At 51.8% G+C, this 16,153-nt stretch overlaps 2 protein-coding genes across 2 annotated transcripts; both read left to right on the top strand.

Moving 5' to 3' along the window:
* Window positions 1–1,777: 1,777 nt before the first annotated feature.
* On the top strand, window positions 1,778–3,520 carry RAMP2 (receptor activity modifying protein 2). Its single transcript, XM_084862187.1, has 4 exons — window positions 1,778–1,954; window positions 2,414–2,479; window positions 2,813–2,933; window positions 3,067–3,520. Exons 1-4 carry the CDS (start codon window positions 1,852–1,854, stop codon window positions 3,320–3,322), a joined length of 546 nt encoding a protein of 181 aa, XP_084718313.1. The 5' UTR covers window positions 1,778–1,851; the 3' UTR covers window positions 3,323–3,520.
* Window positions 3,521–9,382: 5,862 nt separating this feature from the next.
* VPS25 (vacuolar protein sorting 25 homolog) lies at window positions 9,383–15,278 on the top strand. The gene is made up of 6 exons (XM_084861630.1): window positions 9,383–9,811; window positions 10,025–10,170; window positions 10,861–10,914; window positions 11,277–11,365; window positions 12,132–12,207; window positions 14,655–15,278. Exons 1-6 carry the CDS (start codon window positions 9,759–9,761, stop codon window positions 14,765–14,767), a joined length of 531 nt encoding a protein of 176 aa, XP_084717756.1. The 5' UTR covers window positions 9,383–9,758; the 3' UTR covers window positions 14,768–15,278.
* The last annotated feature ends 875 nt before the right edge of the window (window positions 15,279–16,153 follow it).

The following is a 16,153-nucleotide window of genomic DNA, read 5'->3' as shown; positions in this document are numbered from 1 at the left end:
TTTAATCTTGACCCCAACTCCAGTTCTAACCACAGTGGGCTCAGATGCTTCTGACCCCGGCCCAGTGGAAATGGCTGGTTTTGCTTTCTGCCCCTCCTTGCTCCCTCATTCCATCGTATCACTCAGAATTTCCCTCTTGACCATGTTTTCTTTCTTTCTTTTTTAAAATATATATTTTATTGATTTTTTACAGAAAGGAAGGGAGAGAGATAGAGAGCTAGAAACGTTGATGATCGACAGGAATCAAACCCGAGACCTTTCAGTTCGCAGACCAAAGCTCTACCACTGAGCCAAACCGGTTTCGGCTATTCTTTCTTTCTTAAGGGCAATCACAGGTGGGAAGGAAGAAATGGATTCTGTCTCTGGCCGGAAGTGGCTCTGAGGTACCCGGCTCTTTTTTCTGCACCTTGCAGAGGATGACCCTCTATGGGAGGGCTTTGGGGTTTATGCCTAGTAGGCCGCCTCCCCTCTCCCTCTGAATGTCTTTCTGAAGCAACCTCTTGACCCCTAGCCCTGGAGGAGGACCACAGGTTATCAGTGGCCATGACTCAAGAGCCTGTGACCCTGAGAGGAAGATTTGGAAGACAGATCATGAAAGATAATCTGTGTTAGGCAGGGATGAGTAAATTTGGACAATAGCAGCAGCTGAGTCCAAGGGTCAGCGTCTGGGAGTAATTTAGGAAAGTTCAGTGCTGACAGCTGTGTCTGGAGGGGAACTTCGTAGCCGAGTCAGCTCCTGGGCTCCTCCACTGCTTCAGGCAAACGGAGCTCTGGCTCTGGACACGGAATCAGGGCCCCTCGGGGCCCCGGATCGCCATGCTACTTGCCAGCAGCGTGACCTTAGGCAAGTCCTCGGGAAAGGAAACTAGTGTCTACGCAATGCCCTTTCCCAGATGTCACGCTCACTGCGGCGCAGTGAAGAGGGTAATTTCACTAGGAATCTCTGAAGGTAACTGAAATCATTCCAGTGGAGTGGAGCGACAGAAAGGGGACTCAGGGCTTCTGAAGGCCAAGTTCGGGGCTCTTTCCCCTCCAGGTCCCCATCTCACGAATGCAGCCACACATCGCAGGTTCTAAACCCCTCCCCTCTCACAGCCTGGGTCCTGAAGGGTTGTGGCCCCATCTGTCTGGCAGCACAGTCATCTCACTCGTGCCCCTCTCCCCAGTCCTGTTTGCGGGTCCCTCGAAGGGAGGGGTACTGCGACGCTGGTTTTCCCCTCCATCTGTTCCCAGCCTCCTACCGGCGACTCGGGAGGGCCGGCCGTCTCCTCCCCGGTCTTGGCCGGCGGGCTGACATCAATGGGGATTCCAAGGGGAACTGGAAATCCAGCCCAGCTCCAGGCGCGCCTTCCCCCGGCGGCCAGGACAACCCTAACCCGCCGGCCTGAGCCCAGTTCCCAGACCCCTCCCTCTCCTCCGGGTCCCCGCGGGCAGCTGCTCCCCACCCCGCCTGGACCCCTGCCCACCCCCCAAGAGATGGGACACCCAGGGTCCCGGGGCGGATGCTGGGAGACCCTGGCGAGGCCTGGGCGCCCCGCGGCCGAGGCAGGAACGGAACGCGGGTCCCGGGCGCCAGGGGAGCTGTCCAGCCCCGCGGGGCGCGCTGGAAGGGAGGGTGGGCCGCCGCCGGCGGGGCGGGGGGCAGGGAGCGGCGGGCGCCGGGCCGGGAGAGGCTGCGGCTCCCGCTCCAGCCGCCGGCCCGGCGTCGCCCCCGCCCCCCACGTGGCCGCTGTCCTGCCCCTGCGGGAAGCGGCGCGGCTTCCTGCGGCGGCGGGGCCGGGGATATAGGCGCCCCCGCCCGCCCGCCCGCCCGCCCAGCGCCGCCGCCCCTCCAAGCCTGCGCGCCGCGCCATGGCCTCGCTCCGGGCGCACAGGGCGGCCGGCGGCCCGCGGACCCCGGCGCCCCGCGCGGGGCGACCCTCAGCCCTCAGCCTCCTCCTGCTGCTGCTGGGCGGTGAGCGCCGCCGGGCGGGGGTGCGGGAGGCCCGGGAGGGAGGGGAGCGGAGGGAGGGGAGGGGGCTGGACGGCCCCCGAGGCTGTGGGTGCGGGCAGCGCCGTCCTCCGGCTCGTCCTCGCCCCTCCTCGGTTAGGGCGCCGTGCGAGCGGCTTCCCCGCTGGAGGACACGGGGGCGGGGGCCCGGCGGAGAGGTCGTGGGAGGTCTGGGGTGGCGGGAAGGGGAGGGAAGGGAAGGCGTTGGGGATCTGGATGCTGGCGGGAAGGCGCTGGTCCTCGCCCCTCTCTCCTGGGCACGGAGGCACCCCTGGGTGCACCATGCCTCCTGCTCCTCTGAGATGAGCTCCCACTTCCCAGGGCCTTAGCCTCCAGCGCACACCCACCCGCCCCCTCCCCTTCCCCACGCTCCACCGCCCAGACCCAACGAGCCCACCTCCTGCCCCCCATTTCTGCCCGCAGCCTCCCTGCAGCCCCAGGAGTGCGAGGCTCAGCTCCTCACCACCCCGGGCAGCTTGGAGTCCGCAGGTGAGTGGCCAGCGGCTGTGGGAGGGGCCCTGGGCCAGAGGAGATAGGCAAGTCAGTGTGTGTGTGAGGGTGCTGGCCCCCAAGCTGGCCCCCTCACAGGGGTGAGAGGGGGGTGAGCAGACCCCAGGAAAGGGATTTGCGGAAACTCGTCCCAGTCCTGGAAGGACTGTGCCCTGGAAGGCACTGCCATTCTCCCTCAGCCAGAAGCATCTTATTGGGGACACTTCCGGGCAGCCCCTCTGTCTGAAGACAGGGGCAGGGACTCTGGAATGGAAGTGCCCGGACCAGAGGGCCTGGAGGGCAGGGCGGGGTGTGGTCAATGTGCAGTCTTAGTGCCCACAGGGAGAATGGTGACATATACCTATGACGAGAGCATCTCATCTTGCTGGGAAGACTATCAGCGCACCATGGACCCCATCAAAGAAGACTGGTGTGACTGGGCCGTCATTAGCAGGTAGGGGCCGTGCCCGAGGGTGCTTTGGGCCGGGGGTGGGGTCTGCCCCCTGTGGGTGGGCCTTGAGAAAATGCGGGGGCACCCCTCTCTGTGGGCCCAGCCCCTCCTCACGCTGGTCCTCTCCGGCCCCCAGCCCTTACAGCGACCTGCAGGAATGCTTGGAAAGGGGAGCAGAGGACTTTGACCTGGGCTTCCCCAACCCCTGGGCGGAGCAGCTCATCTTCAAGACTCACCAGACCCACTTTGCCAACTGCACCCCGGAGCAGACCACCTTCTCGGACCCCCCCGAGGACGTGCTCCTGGCCATGATCATAACCCCCATCTGCCTCATCCCCTTCCTGGTCACGCTGGTGGTGTGGAAGAGCAAAGACAGCGAAGCCCGGACCTAAGGTGGAACGAGTTTCTCAGCAGCCCCCCCCTCCCCTCCCCTCCCTTCCCTGCCCCTGCCAGGCCCCGCTCCCTGTCTCCCTGTCTCCCTGTCCCCTGCTCTCCCCTCACTGCACACGGAGCCCGAGGTGGGTGGAATGGAGCTGGGTGGGGCCATGGCACAAGTTCTGTAATTTTCAGAATAAAAGGTTTCTTTTGTACACTGTCCTCCTCCTCCCTGTCCCACCGGGGCCTGTGTCCTTCCCAGAACCTGTCATCCCCACAGGCCCCAGCTCTGGGCACCAGAATCCGATAGCCCCACTGTTTTGTTTACTTACCTGCCCCCACAGTCCTGCGCCAGGCACCCCCCTCCCCACCACCACCTGAAGGCTACACCCCTACATTCCTCCCTCCCAAGGTGCAGGCCTTTCCTGCCCCTGTTCAAGCCCAGCTCCAGGAAACGTGCAGGAAAAGACTCCCTTCCGGTCTGGACAGCCGCTGGGGAGGTGTGGGGGGAGGGGCGAGAGAGGACGCTGGGCTGTGACTCCTACAAGAAGGAAGTGGGGGGGGGCACCCAGGAGTTCTGAGTTTTCCGCTTTCATGTTTCAGTTCACTTCTAGAGGCTTCGAACAGGAACTCTGATCTGACCTAACTGGAGTCCACCCCTAAGGACCTCAGCCAGGGCTGAGGGTAAAGCGTGGGGGATCCCTCTGCTCCGTTCACCACAGGACTCCCCCCGCCAGGTCCCTGGCCCTCATCCTACATTGTCCTGGACCCCGGGGGTGTGGCCTACAGCCTGGCTGCACACTGCCCCCTGGTGTCCACTAAGAGCAGAAGATGGATGTGTGGCGGAAGAAGCTCAAAACAGGAAAGTGGACCCTGAGGTCAGAGACCTGTCATCTCCATAGCAAAGACTAATTCTTTTTTTTTTTTTTTTTTTTTTTAATAAAATTTATTGATTTTTCACAGTGAGGAAGAGAGAGGGACAGAGAGCTAGAAACATCGATGAGAGAGAATCATTGATCAGTTGCCTCTTGCACACCCCCCACTGGGGATGTGCCTGCAACCAAGGTACATGCCCTTGTCTGGAATCGAACCCGGGACCTTTCAGCCCACAGGGGGACGCTCTATCCACTGAGCCAAACCCGTCCCAGCTGCAGAGACTAGTTCTGTCTGCTTCTGAATCATACATGGGCTCCCTTAAGACACTTTCCCACTGTCGACATAAGAAATGTCCAGACCTGTGGAGAATTGTTAAGAGTTTCTTTGAGGGGTGGTGGGGCTGGGTGGAGGTGGGCAAGAGGGGAGAAATGGGGGACATCTGTAATAGTGTGGACAATAAAAATAAAGTTTAGGCCTGGCTGGTTTGGCTCAGTGGATGGAGCATTAGTCTGCAGACTGAAGGGTCCCGGGTTTTATTCTAGTCAAGGGCACATACCTGAGTTGAGGGCTCAATCCCCGGTGGGGGGAGGGAGGGCGTGTGGGGTCAGCCAATGGATGATTCACATCATTAATGTTTCTTTCTCTTCCTCTCTCTTCCTTTCTAAAACTGATAGAAATGTATGGGGGGGGGGAAGATAAAATAAAAAATATATCAAAAATAAAAATGAAGTTTAATCAAGTTTATTTGAGCCAAAACTGATGGCATATACCAGCAGCAAGCTCTCAAATGCTCTGACGAATAACAGTTTTGCAGTTTCTTTCATGCATTTTAAATTCAGGAAGGGACTTAGGGAGATTACGAGAAGGTGGGAGAAATCAAGGTGAGGGTGATTACATCTTAAAAGGAGGGGTTTGAGAGGAAGCATTTTCAAAGGTGTGCTGACCTGGATGCACAAAAACAACGGGCCTGACTTGCTTAGGCTAGAAATGTATATGCTTAGGGTGTGACTACTCACCATGACCTGCCCAGTTAGGTATTTGTGATTTATTGCATCATCCCTTTTTTATCCACACCACTTTCTGGGACATATTTAGTCTCTGACTCACCGTTTTGGCCTATGGACACTCTTGTAGGTCCCCTGGACAGCGAGGCTCGGTTCTCACCAGGAACCTTCACCTCCAATTTTCCTTGTAACAAACCTGCCAGGTCTTCAAAAATACCTAGAGAACAACTTTGCGCTCCATAAAGACACCTGTTTATTCCTTGTGGCACCTAAAGCCTCTTCAGGAAATATCTGCCTCCCTGAGAATATATACATCTCTGTTTCCCTAGACATGCCTGTCTAGTCCATAGATACATAGTTGTATGCCTCTGGAATGTATCTATTCATTCTCTGAGACACAGTTCTCCTCTCAGGTCGTATTTGTCTCTCTAGAGACACACCTGTTCCCTTGGACATTTTGAGTTTTCACCTGAGATAAATCTTTGCTGTTTCCGTGAATGTATCTTCTCCAAGGATATATCTATGCTTTTCTTGGCTTATATTTGCCTTCATGCATTTTGCTAACATACATCAAAGGCATGCTGTTGTAAAACACTATATGGTATATTGTGTTGAAAAAGAAAGTTAGCTGCCCTAACCGATTTGGCTCAGTAGATACAACGTCGGCCTGCGGTCTGAAGGGTCCCAGGATTGATTTCAGTCAAGGGCATGTATGTTGGTTGTGGGCACATCCCCAGTAGGGGGTGTGCAGGAGGCAGCTGATGGATGTTTCTCTCTCTCATTAGTGTGTTTAACTCTCCCTCTTCCTTCCTCTCTGTAAAAAATAAATTTTTTTTTTTAAATAAGGAAAAAGGAAGTTAGCTAAGACTTGGTTTCTGCCCTCAGTGGCTTTTATCTAGTAGGGGAGTGGACATGTGCAAATAAACAAAAACAATGGAGTGTGTGATGAGAGTCATGCAAAGGATACAAGCCAAATGTTTGTATGAGTGCAAAGGAAGGAAAGGTCACATCTCACAGAGGTGTGATCACAGGAGTTTAGCTCACAGGAGGGTGACTGTAGAGTTGCTACATGAATTAACGGAAGGTGGAGTGCATTCCCCTAGCCTGTTAACCGAGCGGGACGTATAAATACGTCAAACGTAAACAATATCGGGAACGGGTAGGACGTATGAATACGTCCTGGAAATGTATGTTGCGCCCTGAGAGGGATGGTATATATTTTTTGTAATCTTTATCATTGTTTGTAAAATTTATAATTTTTTAATTCGATGTTTCCATTTTTTTGTTGGTATTCATTTTTTTGGTGATTTTGTATTTTCCTTTGTGCTTTATATATAAATAAATGAAAAAAATATATATCTCATTTATTTTAATTAAGTATAAATAAAAAATAATAATAATATGAAATTACGTCCTCCGGGCGTGACGTACTGACACATCCTAGTGAAAGAGTACGCGCCCATTACAGGTTGAATAATTAAAAAGGGAACTCCCCGGTTAACAGTCTAGAGGAGAGAGTAGAAAGGGAGATGAATTAGGAAACTATTGTAATAATTCAGGCTTGAGAAAAATAGGACATGGACCAAAAGTGTGGTGAATAGGGAAATGGAAAATAATTGAAAAGTAGGAGAGATGATTAAAAACGGGAGGGAATCAACAGGATTTGGATATGAAGACAGAGACTAGAGCTGACTCAGGCTTTGAACCTGAGTTATTTGGACAACGATGGAAGTAAGAATAGAAATGGGCCATTAACAGGAGGAGGTAGCCTGAGGAAAAGGATATGCAATATGAGGTAATAATGGAACAAGCTGTAATATCCCACAGTGAGTTAGAAATGGGAGTGGTGATGGTGGAGGTAGAAAGAGGGTGGAGCTGGAAACACAGGTTTAGGGGAATTCTGCACAGAAATGTCTTATAAAGCCATGAGAGGGATTAGAGTTTTAAGAGAAGGTGTATTGAAAATAAGACTGAAGTTAGGTTCTTAGGAAACACCCATAATTAAAAAATGAGGGGGGAAAGGAGACAAAGGGAAAGATCAGAGAGACAATAGCAGACCAAGGATAAAGCATTGTCCTGGAAGCAAAGGAGATGGTGCCCTTTAAAAAAACATTTAAAAAATATATATATATTATTGATTTTTTTACAGAGAGGAAGGGAGAGAGATACAGAGTAGAGAGTTAGAAACATTGATAAGAAAGAATCATCGATCAGCTGCCTCTTGTACGCCCCCTACTGGAGATGTGCCTGCAACCAAGATACATGCCCTTGACCGGAATTGAACCCGAGACCTTTCAGTCCCCAGGCCAATGCTCTATCCACTGAGCCAAACCAGTTTCGGCACTGAGCCAAACCGGTTTCGGCTGAAAAAAATTAATTGCAAAGTTCATTCGTTCATTCAACAAATATTTGTTGGATATTTCTATGAACAAGGAATTGTGCACAAGAAGAATGGATTTGGGTGGGGGAGATGTTAGAGATCAGACAAGAAATTGAGAGAGTGGCAAAGTCAAGGACACTACATCTTTGTAAAAATTTATTTTTATTGACTTTAGAGAGGAAGGGAGAGAGAGAGAGAGAGAGAGAGAGAGAGAGAGAGAGAGAAATATCAATGATGAGAGAGAATCATTGACTGGTTGCCTCCCACATGCCCCTTAATAGGAATTGAGCCTGAAACTTGGGCATTGCCCTGACCGGGAATTAAACTGTGAGGGCACTTGGGCTGTTTTCAGATGTTGGCTATTGTAAATAACACTGTAATGAACATAAGGGTGCATATATTCTTTCAGATTAGAACACAACATATTTTCAAATAGGGATGACTTCAGCATATTTGTAGACTAGCAGAGAGGAGGCAGGGGAGAGGACATGAGGGAGAGTGATGCATAGAGAAGTCCTGGAGGAAGTTGGAAAGGAGAGCAAGAAGATAAGCCAAAGGATTGACCTCGTAAGGAACAGCAGCACTTCTTCATTTGAGTCCAAAAGGGAGGAGTAAAAGGAAAGACTTTAATATATATATATATATATATATATATATATATATATATATATATATATATATATATATAATGATTTCAGAAAGGAAAGCAGAGGGGGGGAGGGGGGAAAAACACATTAATGATTAGAGAGAATCATTGATTGTTGCCTCCTGCATTCCTCCTACTGGGGATTGAGCCCACAACCCAGGCATGTGCCCTTGATCAGAATGGAATCCAGAACCCTTCAGTCAGCAGGCCGGTGCTCCATCCACTGAGCCAAACCAGCTAGGGCAAGGGAAGATTTTTTTTGAGAGATAATCAAGTGTGCTCTCAGATAGAGAGGTAAAGATTAATAAGTTCACATTCATGGCTGCAATCTCATAAAATAGAAGGGAAGGATATTCTGCAGAGAGGAGGGAAATGGGGACAGGTGACATGGCTTGATGAGTGTGGAAAACGTTGCAGAGTTACTTTGAGTGACAGGGAGTCATTAAAAGACAAGGGAGCATTTGAGAGCTTCTTCCCAACCATATGTTGTCAGTTTAGTTCAAATAAACTCTTATTGGGTGGGGGGAAGACAACTCTGATCAGCGTGGCTCAGTTGGTTAAAGCATCATCCTGTACACCAAAAGGTAGTGGGTTAGGTTCCTGGTCAGGGCACACACCAAAGTTGCTGGTTCAATCCCTGGTTAGGAAGTATACTGATCAATATTTCTCTTTCAAATCCGTGTTTCTCTCTCTCTCTCTCTCTCTCTCCCCCCCCCCCCCCCAAAATCAATTTTAAAAAATACCAAGGGCCACTGGGCTGCACTGAGAGCCCAGTCGTGAGGTTATCACGGAATTTGGGTCTCAGTCAGCATATTCTGGAGGGGTTTTTTTTGTTTTTGTTTTTTTCTAATAACACTCCCCTGCCAAGGAGTGACACAAAAAGAGGGTGTGGGTGGGCAGGGACCAACAAGCTGGTTTGGAAACTGACCTGCAGGTAGGCAGACAAGGGGACAGAATTGAGTAGTCTAGTCTAGGTAAGGAGTCACGACCAAAAGGGGTCTGGGACGTGAGGCTAGGAAGGTGAGAACAGGAGAGAGATCAGCGATGGATGACTGTGGTCAAGGATGGCAGCTCTGCATGAGGGAAGCAGAGCCGTTTGCAGCTATAAACGCTACAAACGTATTCCCGCGGGTGCTGCAGGAGACTGAAGAATGGTAGAGCCACAGGACATAGGAATCGGAGAGATTGGGAAATGTGAGACGTCTCATTTAAATGGCATTTGACACAGGTGTTATTGAAAGAAGCCCAGCATGGTGGACACAATCCTAGGCTGGGGTCCGGGGACCTGGGCTTCTACTTGCCCTTCTGGGAACAAACTATGCCCTTCTCTGGGTTTGGGTCAGGCTTCTCAGGGACCTTTTGCCCTAACTGGTAAGGATTTTTAGGATAATGGCAAGGGACTGGCAGAAGAGGAAGAACCCTTCCTAGACTGTCCCTCTCTCCCAAGAAGGGGCCGGAACCTTTCTGCTGTGCTTTCCGCCAGGACGTGCGGAAGCGGAGACCGGAAGTCCTTTGCCGGGAGCTTCCGGGTTTCCTGGGCTACTACGATGGCGATGAGTTTCGAGTGGCCGTGGCAGTATCGCTTCCCGCCCTTCTTTACGTGAGGCTCAGACCCCGGGAACCCCCGCGGAGCCTGCCTTCCCTCCCCCGATCCCGGGCCGAGCCCCGATCCTTCCCATGGGGAGGGGGAGAGAGGACTCGGTCGCCGCCACGCTCAGCCTCTCATTTTCTCCCCCAAACGCGCCTCCGGCAAGGGTAGCCTCGCTCCCTCTCCCTCCCTGTAACTCTGCACCCCACCCCCTTCGCCCGGCAGGTTACAGCCGAACGTGGACACTCGGCAGAAGCAGCTGGCCGCTTGGTGCTCGCTGGTCCTGTCCTTCTGCCGCCTGCACAAACAGGCCAGCATGACGGTGATGGAAGCCCAGGAGAGCCCGCTCTTCAACAACGTGAAGCTACAGCGTATCCTCCCTCATGCTCGTCCACGGCCCCCACACCTGGACGTCCACCCTTTCCCACACGCCCAGACTCCGCACACACACACCCTTCACCCACAGCGGTCAGGTTCCTATCCAGACTGGCCTTGGGAAAGAGCAAGTATATGGAGCGGGCATCCATTTTAAGCCCAAATCCAAATGCAGCGGCAAACCCTCCTGTCCCAGGCAGCGATGGGTACCCAGCTGCCACACAGGTCTTAGAACCTCTGCCCTGAAGCCAAGGAGCCAAGTCCCAGGTCAACCTGAAACCCTTTGACTCTGAATTTCCTGTCCTGGTCATTATGAGGCTCAAATTCAGGTACTACCGTTAGTAATTTCCTCTGCCTACTCTTATTCTCCCAGGAAGTAAGTGTCATTTGTTTTTGCTGCCTGATTCATGCCTAAACTATCTGTGCAGGAAGGGGAGCGGACAGAGGACGAGGAAACAGTACATTTCATTTTGTAAAGCTCTTCCTGTAAATTGGAATCGTTTGTCTTTATCTTGTTCCCCCCAGTGTCTGAGAAAAGCCCATTTATACCCCATTGGGGAACTACACATGTAAGTGTGTGGAAGGGAGAGGTAGGGGGCAGGTGGTTCTCAGCATGTGACTGGCTCTTCGAATTTTTATCCCACCCAGTTTATTCCATTAATGCCAATCCCTTAACCTTAAACCAGGGAAGCTCCCCGTGGAATCAATCCAGGTTGTATTAGAGGAACTGAGGAAGAAAGGTGGGTTCAACTCCCCAAATTTCTTATTTTTCTCCTGGTTGGCTTTTCCTGAGGACAGATAAACACAAGACTTTTAATAGCTTTTTTCCTCTCCCCTTGCTTGCAGCCCATAGTTCTCAGTACAGCAGATAGCCTGATTCCCTAGGTCCCTGCCCCCATTGGTATACAAATGAAAATCTCCTCCTCTGTGCCCTAACACCTAAAGAGACATAGAAGGAGAACGAGTGCCTTGCAGACAGCCGTAGTAAAGCAAATTTGAATTTCTCCTTCAGAAAGCTGAGTCTCTTCTACTCTGTTCTACCTTGGTTTTGCCTCTTTGTCCCTCCTTCGAGCTGATGCTTTCATAAGTATCTGTTTTGCAGGGAACCTGGAGTGGTTGGATAAGAACAAGTCTAGCTTCCTGATCATGTGGCGGAGGCCAGAAGAATGGGGGAAACTCATCTATCAGTGGGTGAGACTGTTCTGCTGCAATGACAAGTAGATGGCAAGGGAGATTTGTGTCTGTGCTTAGCAGATACCTGGTGTTCCCAGACTGGGCAAAGTGGAAGGGGCCAGAAGGAGGAAGTCTAGGTCTTCCAGGGGGCAAGATTCTTTCAGGGACTCAATTTCCATGGCTGCACAGAGGTTCCCTTTCTTTGCCTGTTGGATAGCAGAGGCTACATGAGGCCATGTTTGGAGAATGCAGTACTGGGAACCACCAGTACTATTGTTGGCTGGAGCCTCTGGCCACAGAAGATAAATGGGGAAAGGAAGAGGGAAAACACACACATGGGCCTCTCCCCCACTGCACCCTTATGGGGCTGTCCACAATATGAATTCGATGTTCTGAACCAATGTGGGTGTGGGGACAGACTCTGTCTCCAGAATTCCTAGCCACCACCAGCTCTAAACATTCCCAAGAGAGAAAGGAGGGTAAGAAGCATCAACAACCCAAATATAACAAATACATGCCACCCATTCCTGAACAGGAAAACAACCAGAATGAGAGGTCAATCCTCAGACACGTGAAGACCTGTGGTTTAGTGGTCCCCAATGTGTGTGTACACATACAAATATAGCACCTGTATGGTTTGTGGGTTTTAGCCACTTCTCCGCAGAGGTGGCAACCCTGGTTTGGGACTGGGTACCATTCCTGGGTCAGAGCGGTGGAGCTGCCAGTTTCCCTTCTCCCAAGAGATTGCTGGTCCTTATTCAATCCCCATTTTCTGTACCCATAGGTTTCCAGGAGCGGTCAGAACAACTCCGTGTTCACCCTGTACGAACTGACCAATGGGGAAGACACAGAGGATGAGGGTAATGCCTTTCTCTTCCCCTCATTTTGCCATCTGAATCCTCTCTCCAGTCCTTACTTAATTGATATTCAGACTTCCCACTTCTCTGCTTCTGAATTTCAAATACTAACTTAACCCATACCCATTATTTTCATAAACCATCTGAATTCACATACAAAAAAAACCCAAATTTTGTTTGTGAGGGGTATGTGTATTTTTCTAGGAATAGAGTCCATATCAGATTTTCAAAGAGAATCTGTGACCCATGAAAAGTTAAGAATTAAGGGTGTAGCCGAAACCGGTTTGGCTCAGTGGATAGAGCTTCGGCCTGCGGACTGAAGGGTCCCGGGTTCAATTCCGGTCAGGGACATTGGGCACATCTCTTGGTTGCAGGCACATCCCCAGTGGGGGGTGTGCAGGAGGCAGCTGATCGATGACTCTCATCGATGTTTCTGACTATCTCTCTTCCTTCCTTTCTGTAAAAAATCAATAAAATAAAAAAAGAATTAAGGGTGTAGACACCAAATGAGGAACCAGAGCAGGAGATTAAGCTTGAAATCTCATTCCTTGCTGACTCAGGCTTTCTTTCACCCTTTATTCTTATTGAGGACTCAAGCTTTGTGGGCATTAGTTGAAGGGATTGGGCCAACACCCTCAGTCCTTTTAAATACTTTGTTTTCCAGGCAGGCAACGATTTGCATAGTGATTGGTTTTTACATAGCTCTTTTATTTCTGCCTTCACACTCTGATCCCCAGGATCACCAAAAGCTCCCATCTTAGCTGGGGGGAAGGGGATTCTTCCCCCTTTCTGCCAGGACCTGGCTGCCCCAACAGAGTTTATTGCTCTTGGCTCTTTCCCCTGCTCTGCAGGCCTCTGCTTGCTGCTCCCACCATCACCTATGACTTCAGTGCTGCAGCCTTGCCCAGCCCACCGCTCAGGCTGGGCAAAGCGGGAGGCTTCCTCAGAAGCAAGTTTTCTGACTTAGGAGCTGGGCCCCCGCAGGGGATGATGTGTGCAGGCCTGTTAGGGCTTGCCTCCTGCCTCTCACATCTCCCTGAAGTATAATGCTGTATCTCCAGACACTCCGCTGGCCCTTGGCTCCCGGTCTTGTTCTTTTTATCTAGGAAACGGTATATATCTGTGCTGGACCTTAACAGTCTCCTGGCCAGATGTATGGCTATCCTTCTTTGTGTGCGGATAGGTTCTCGGGATGGGTACACATGTGCAAGCAACGAGGGTCAGTCAGTGACAGGGTCTTGACTTCCCTAAGCTTGATTGTTAAGGCCCCTCTGGTCTTGCAAGCAAATGGTGTCACTCCTGTGCATCAGACATATTTGGGGTGTATGTGGGGGTTGAATCTGATAGAAGAATCAAGAATGGGAAAATTAGCATAAATACTCATTTTTTATGCCAACTAAAGCTTTCTTCCACTCCTTACTTTTTTTTAAATTAAAAAAATACTGATTTTAGCCGAAACCGGTTTGGCTCAGCGATAGAGCGTCGGTCTGCGGACTGAAAGGTCCCAGGTTTGATTCCTCCGGTCAAGGGCATGCATGTGCCTTGGTTGTGGGCACATCCCCAGTAGGGGGTGTGCAAGAGGCAGCTGGTCGATGTTTCTCATCGACGTTTCTAGCTCTCTATCTCCCTTCCAATCTGTAAAAAATCAATAAAATATATTTTTAAAAAAACCCTGATTTTAGAGAGAGAAACATTGATTTGTTGCTCCACTTAGTTATGCATTCATTAATTGCTTCCTGTATGTACCCTGACTGGAGATCGGAACCACAACCTTGGCATATCAAGATGACACTCTAGCCAAAACCGGTTAGGCTCAGGATAGAGCGTCAGTCTACGGACTGAAAGGTCCCAGGTTCGATTCCGGTCAAGGGCATGTACGTTGGTTGCGGGCACATCCCCAGTAGGGGGTGTGCAAGAGGCAGCCGATTGATGTTTCTCTCTCATTGATGTTTCTAACTCTATCCCTCTCTCTTCCTCTCTGTAAAACAATCAATAAAATATATATTAAAAACAAAAAAAAAAGATGATGCTCTAACAGAGATACTGGAGATACCGGGCTTATGCATTCCACCCCTGACTCTTAAGGTGTACCTGGGAAGGATGGGTGGCAGCTGCAGCAGTGTGGATGTCATATGTATATCCTGGTCTTGTAAAGTCTCACCTTCCATCTAGACCACATGTGTCAAACACAAGGCCCGTGGGCCAAATCCGGCCGGCCAGGCCTTGCAATGTGGCCCGCACCGCGCTGTCATCACTGCACTCCGCTGTCAGTTTATGACATTGTCAGTTTATGACTGTTCAGTAAACCATTCGGCCCGCGATTTAGGCTGGATTTTAGATTTTGGCCCCTTCTCTGATTGAGTTCGACACCCCTAATCTAGACGCTCTCCTCAGAGGTCTTGAGCCTCAAGGAGCCGACTGCCCTTGACTGCCCCTATCTCCCTGTCCAGAGTTCCACGGGCTGGATGAGGCAACCTTACTGCGGGCTCTGCAGGCCCTTCAGCAGGAGCACAAAGCAGAGATCATCACTATCAGCGACGGCCGAGGCGTCAAGTTCTTCTAGCAAGACCCGTCTCCTTTTACGCCTTACCTCCTTCCCTTCCAGGGCTTTCCAAAGGAGACAGACCCAGTGTTCCCACAGACTGGATCTGTGCCTCCACCAGACTCAAAGGGCTTCAGTCCACTTACCCCATGTGTCTGTCCCTGGGATCGGGTGAGGCTGAGGCAGAGAAGAGATGTGCTTCTCCTTGCCCACCTCCTCTTCTGTCCTAGATTGTCCCTGAGCCGCGGTCTGTAAACCCAGCACTTTACATGTGTTCACATATGTAACAGCACACACACACACACACACACACACACTCATGCCTGTACGAGCTCTGTCTTTCCCCACTCCCACCCCTGTAGCTGCTGTTGCCTCCCCTCTCAGGCTGGTGCTGGATCCTTCCTCGGGGATAGTGGAAGCCCTGGCTGCGGGCAGCCTTCCAGGCAATATGAAGATAGGAGGCCCAAGAAGCGATCTGGCAGTGAGAGGCGGGGCCGGACAGTGATTTCTGATATTAAAAAGCTCAACCACACCGCCTGCTTCTGATGTTACTGCGGAAGGGGCATGGGGAGGGCTGTGCAGGGCTAACCCCGGAGCAAATCCCAGCTTGGGAGAGGGCAGAGAAGGCCGATGGCCTTTGTACATGAGAAGATCCTCCGGTGCTGGCGGCTCCAGTGAGCCTGTGGTTTCACATCTCCGGGGTGGGCTGTGTGGGGGAGTGCTGATGGAACAGCTTCGGGACAGACTGCTTTCTGTCTGAACTGGAGTAACGTAATGGCTTCCTTTCCTCACCTCCCCCCATGCAAGTCCTGACTCCCCTGAAGCCCCTCCCTCTGCCCATCTGGTCTGGGTGAGGTAGTTGAGGCCAAGGAGACCTGAGGGGGAGTGAACCGGACATGGACTTTGGTTTATTGGAAACTTTGGCAAACAGAGGGGGGGGGAAGGAGAGCCCACATAGCAAAAACAGCCACTCCAATCAGGGCCAAGCCGCGGGCAAGGTAGGGAGGTGGAAGGGATGGGTGACCGGGTCCTCGGTTTGGAGGTGGGGCTTGTCCTGGGGTGCACACACCCATCCCTGTGCAGCCCGGAGGGATGGCGGCGTCGGAGAAAACCGGACCTTTCCACTGACCTCTGCATTGTCAGCCCAGTGCTACTCTGGACGGCGAGGAGGGGTGGCGCTACCTTATCTGGGGCGTGCAGGCCTGTGGTAGCCACCCCCCGCCTTTCTAGGGCCTGGGAGTTGAGGTCACGTTTCCTCTCCCTCTCCAGCGTCATGCCCCCCGTCCCCGCCCCAAACAGGTTTGCGCACTCCGAGTGCGGGAGGACACCCCGCGGCCTCGCACCCGGCTCTCAGGAATGAGCTGAAGGCGGGAGCGCGGGGCGGGGAGGGGTCTGGGGGGAAGAGGG

This window comes from Pipistrellus hanaki, assembly GCF_964339955.1.
Source record: "Pipistrellus hanaki genome assembly, chromosome: 16".
Classification (NCBI taxonomy): Eukaryota; Metazoa; Chordata; class Mammalia; order Chiroptera; family Vespertilionidae; genus Pipistrellus; species Pipistrellus hanaki.
This window is presented reverse-complemented; position numbering and strand designations above follow the sequence as displayed.

Coding starts and splice junctions, on each gene's coding strand:
- RAMP2 (XM_084862187.1), top strand. CDS start 1,852: ATGGCCTCGCTCCGGGCGCACAGGGCGGCCGGCGGCCCGCGGACCCCG. Junction 2,480..2,812: donor GGGCAGCTTGGAGTCCGCAG/GTGAGTGGCCAG, acceptor GTGCAGTCTTAG/TGCCCACAGGGAGAATGGTG. Junction 2,934..3,066: donor GACTGGGCCGTCATTAGCAG/GTAGGGGCCGTG, acceptor TCCGGCCCCCAG/CCCTTACAGCGACCTGCAGG.
- VPS25 (XM_084861630.1), top strand. CDS start 9,759: ATGGCGATGAGTTTCGAGTGGCCGTGGCAGTATCGCTTCCCGCCCTTC. Junction 11,366..12,131: donor GGAAACTCATCTATCAGTGG/GTGAGACTGTTC, acceptor CTGTACCCATAG/GTTTCCAGGAGCGGTCAGAA. Junction 12,208..14,654: donor GGAAGACACAGAGGATGAGG/GTAATGCCTTTC, acceptor CTCCCTGTCCAG/AGTTCCACGGGCTGGATGAG.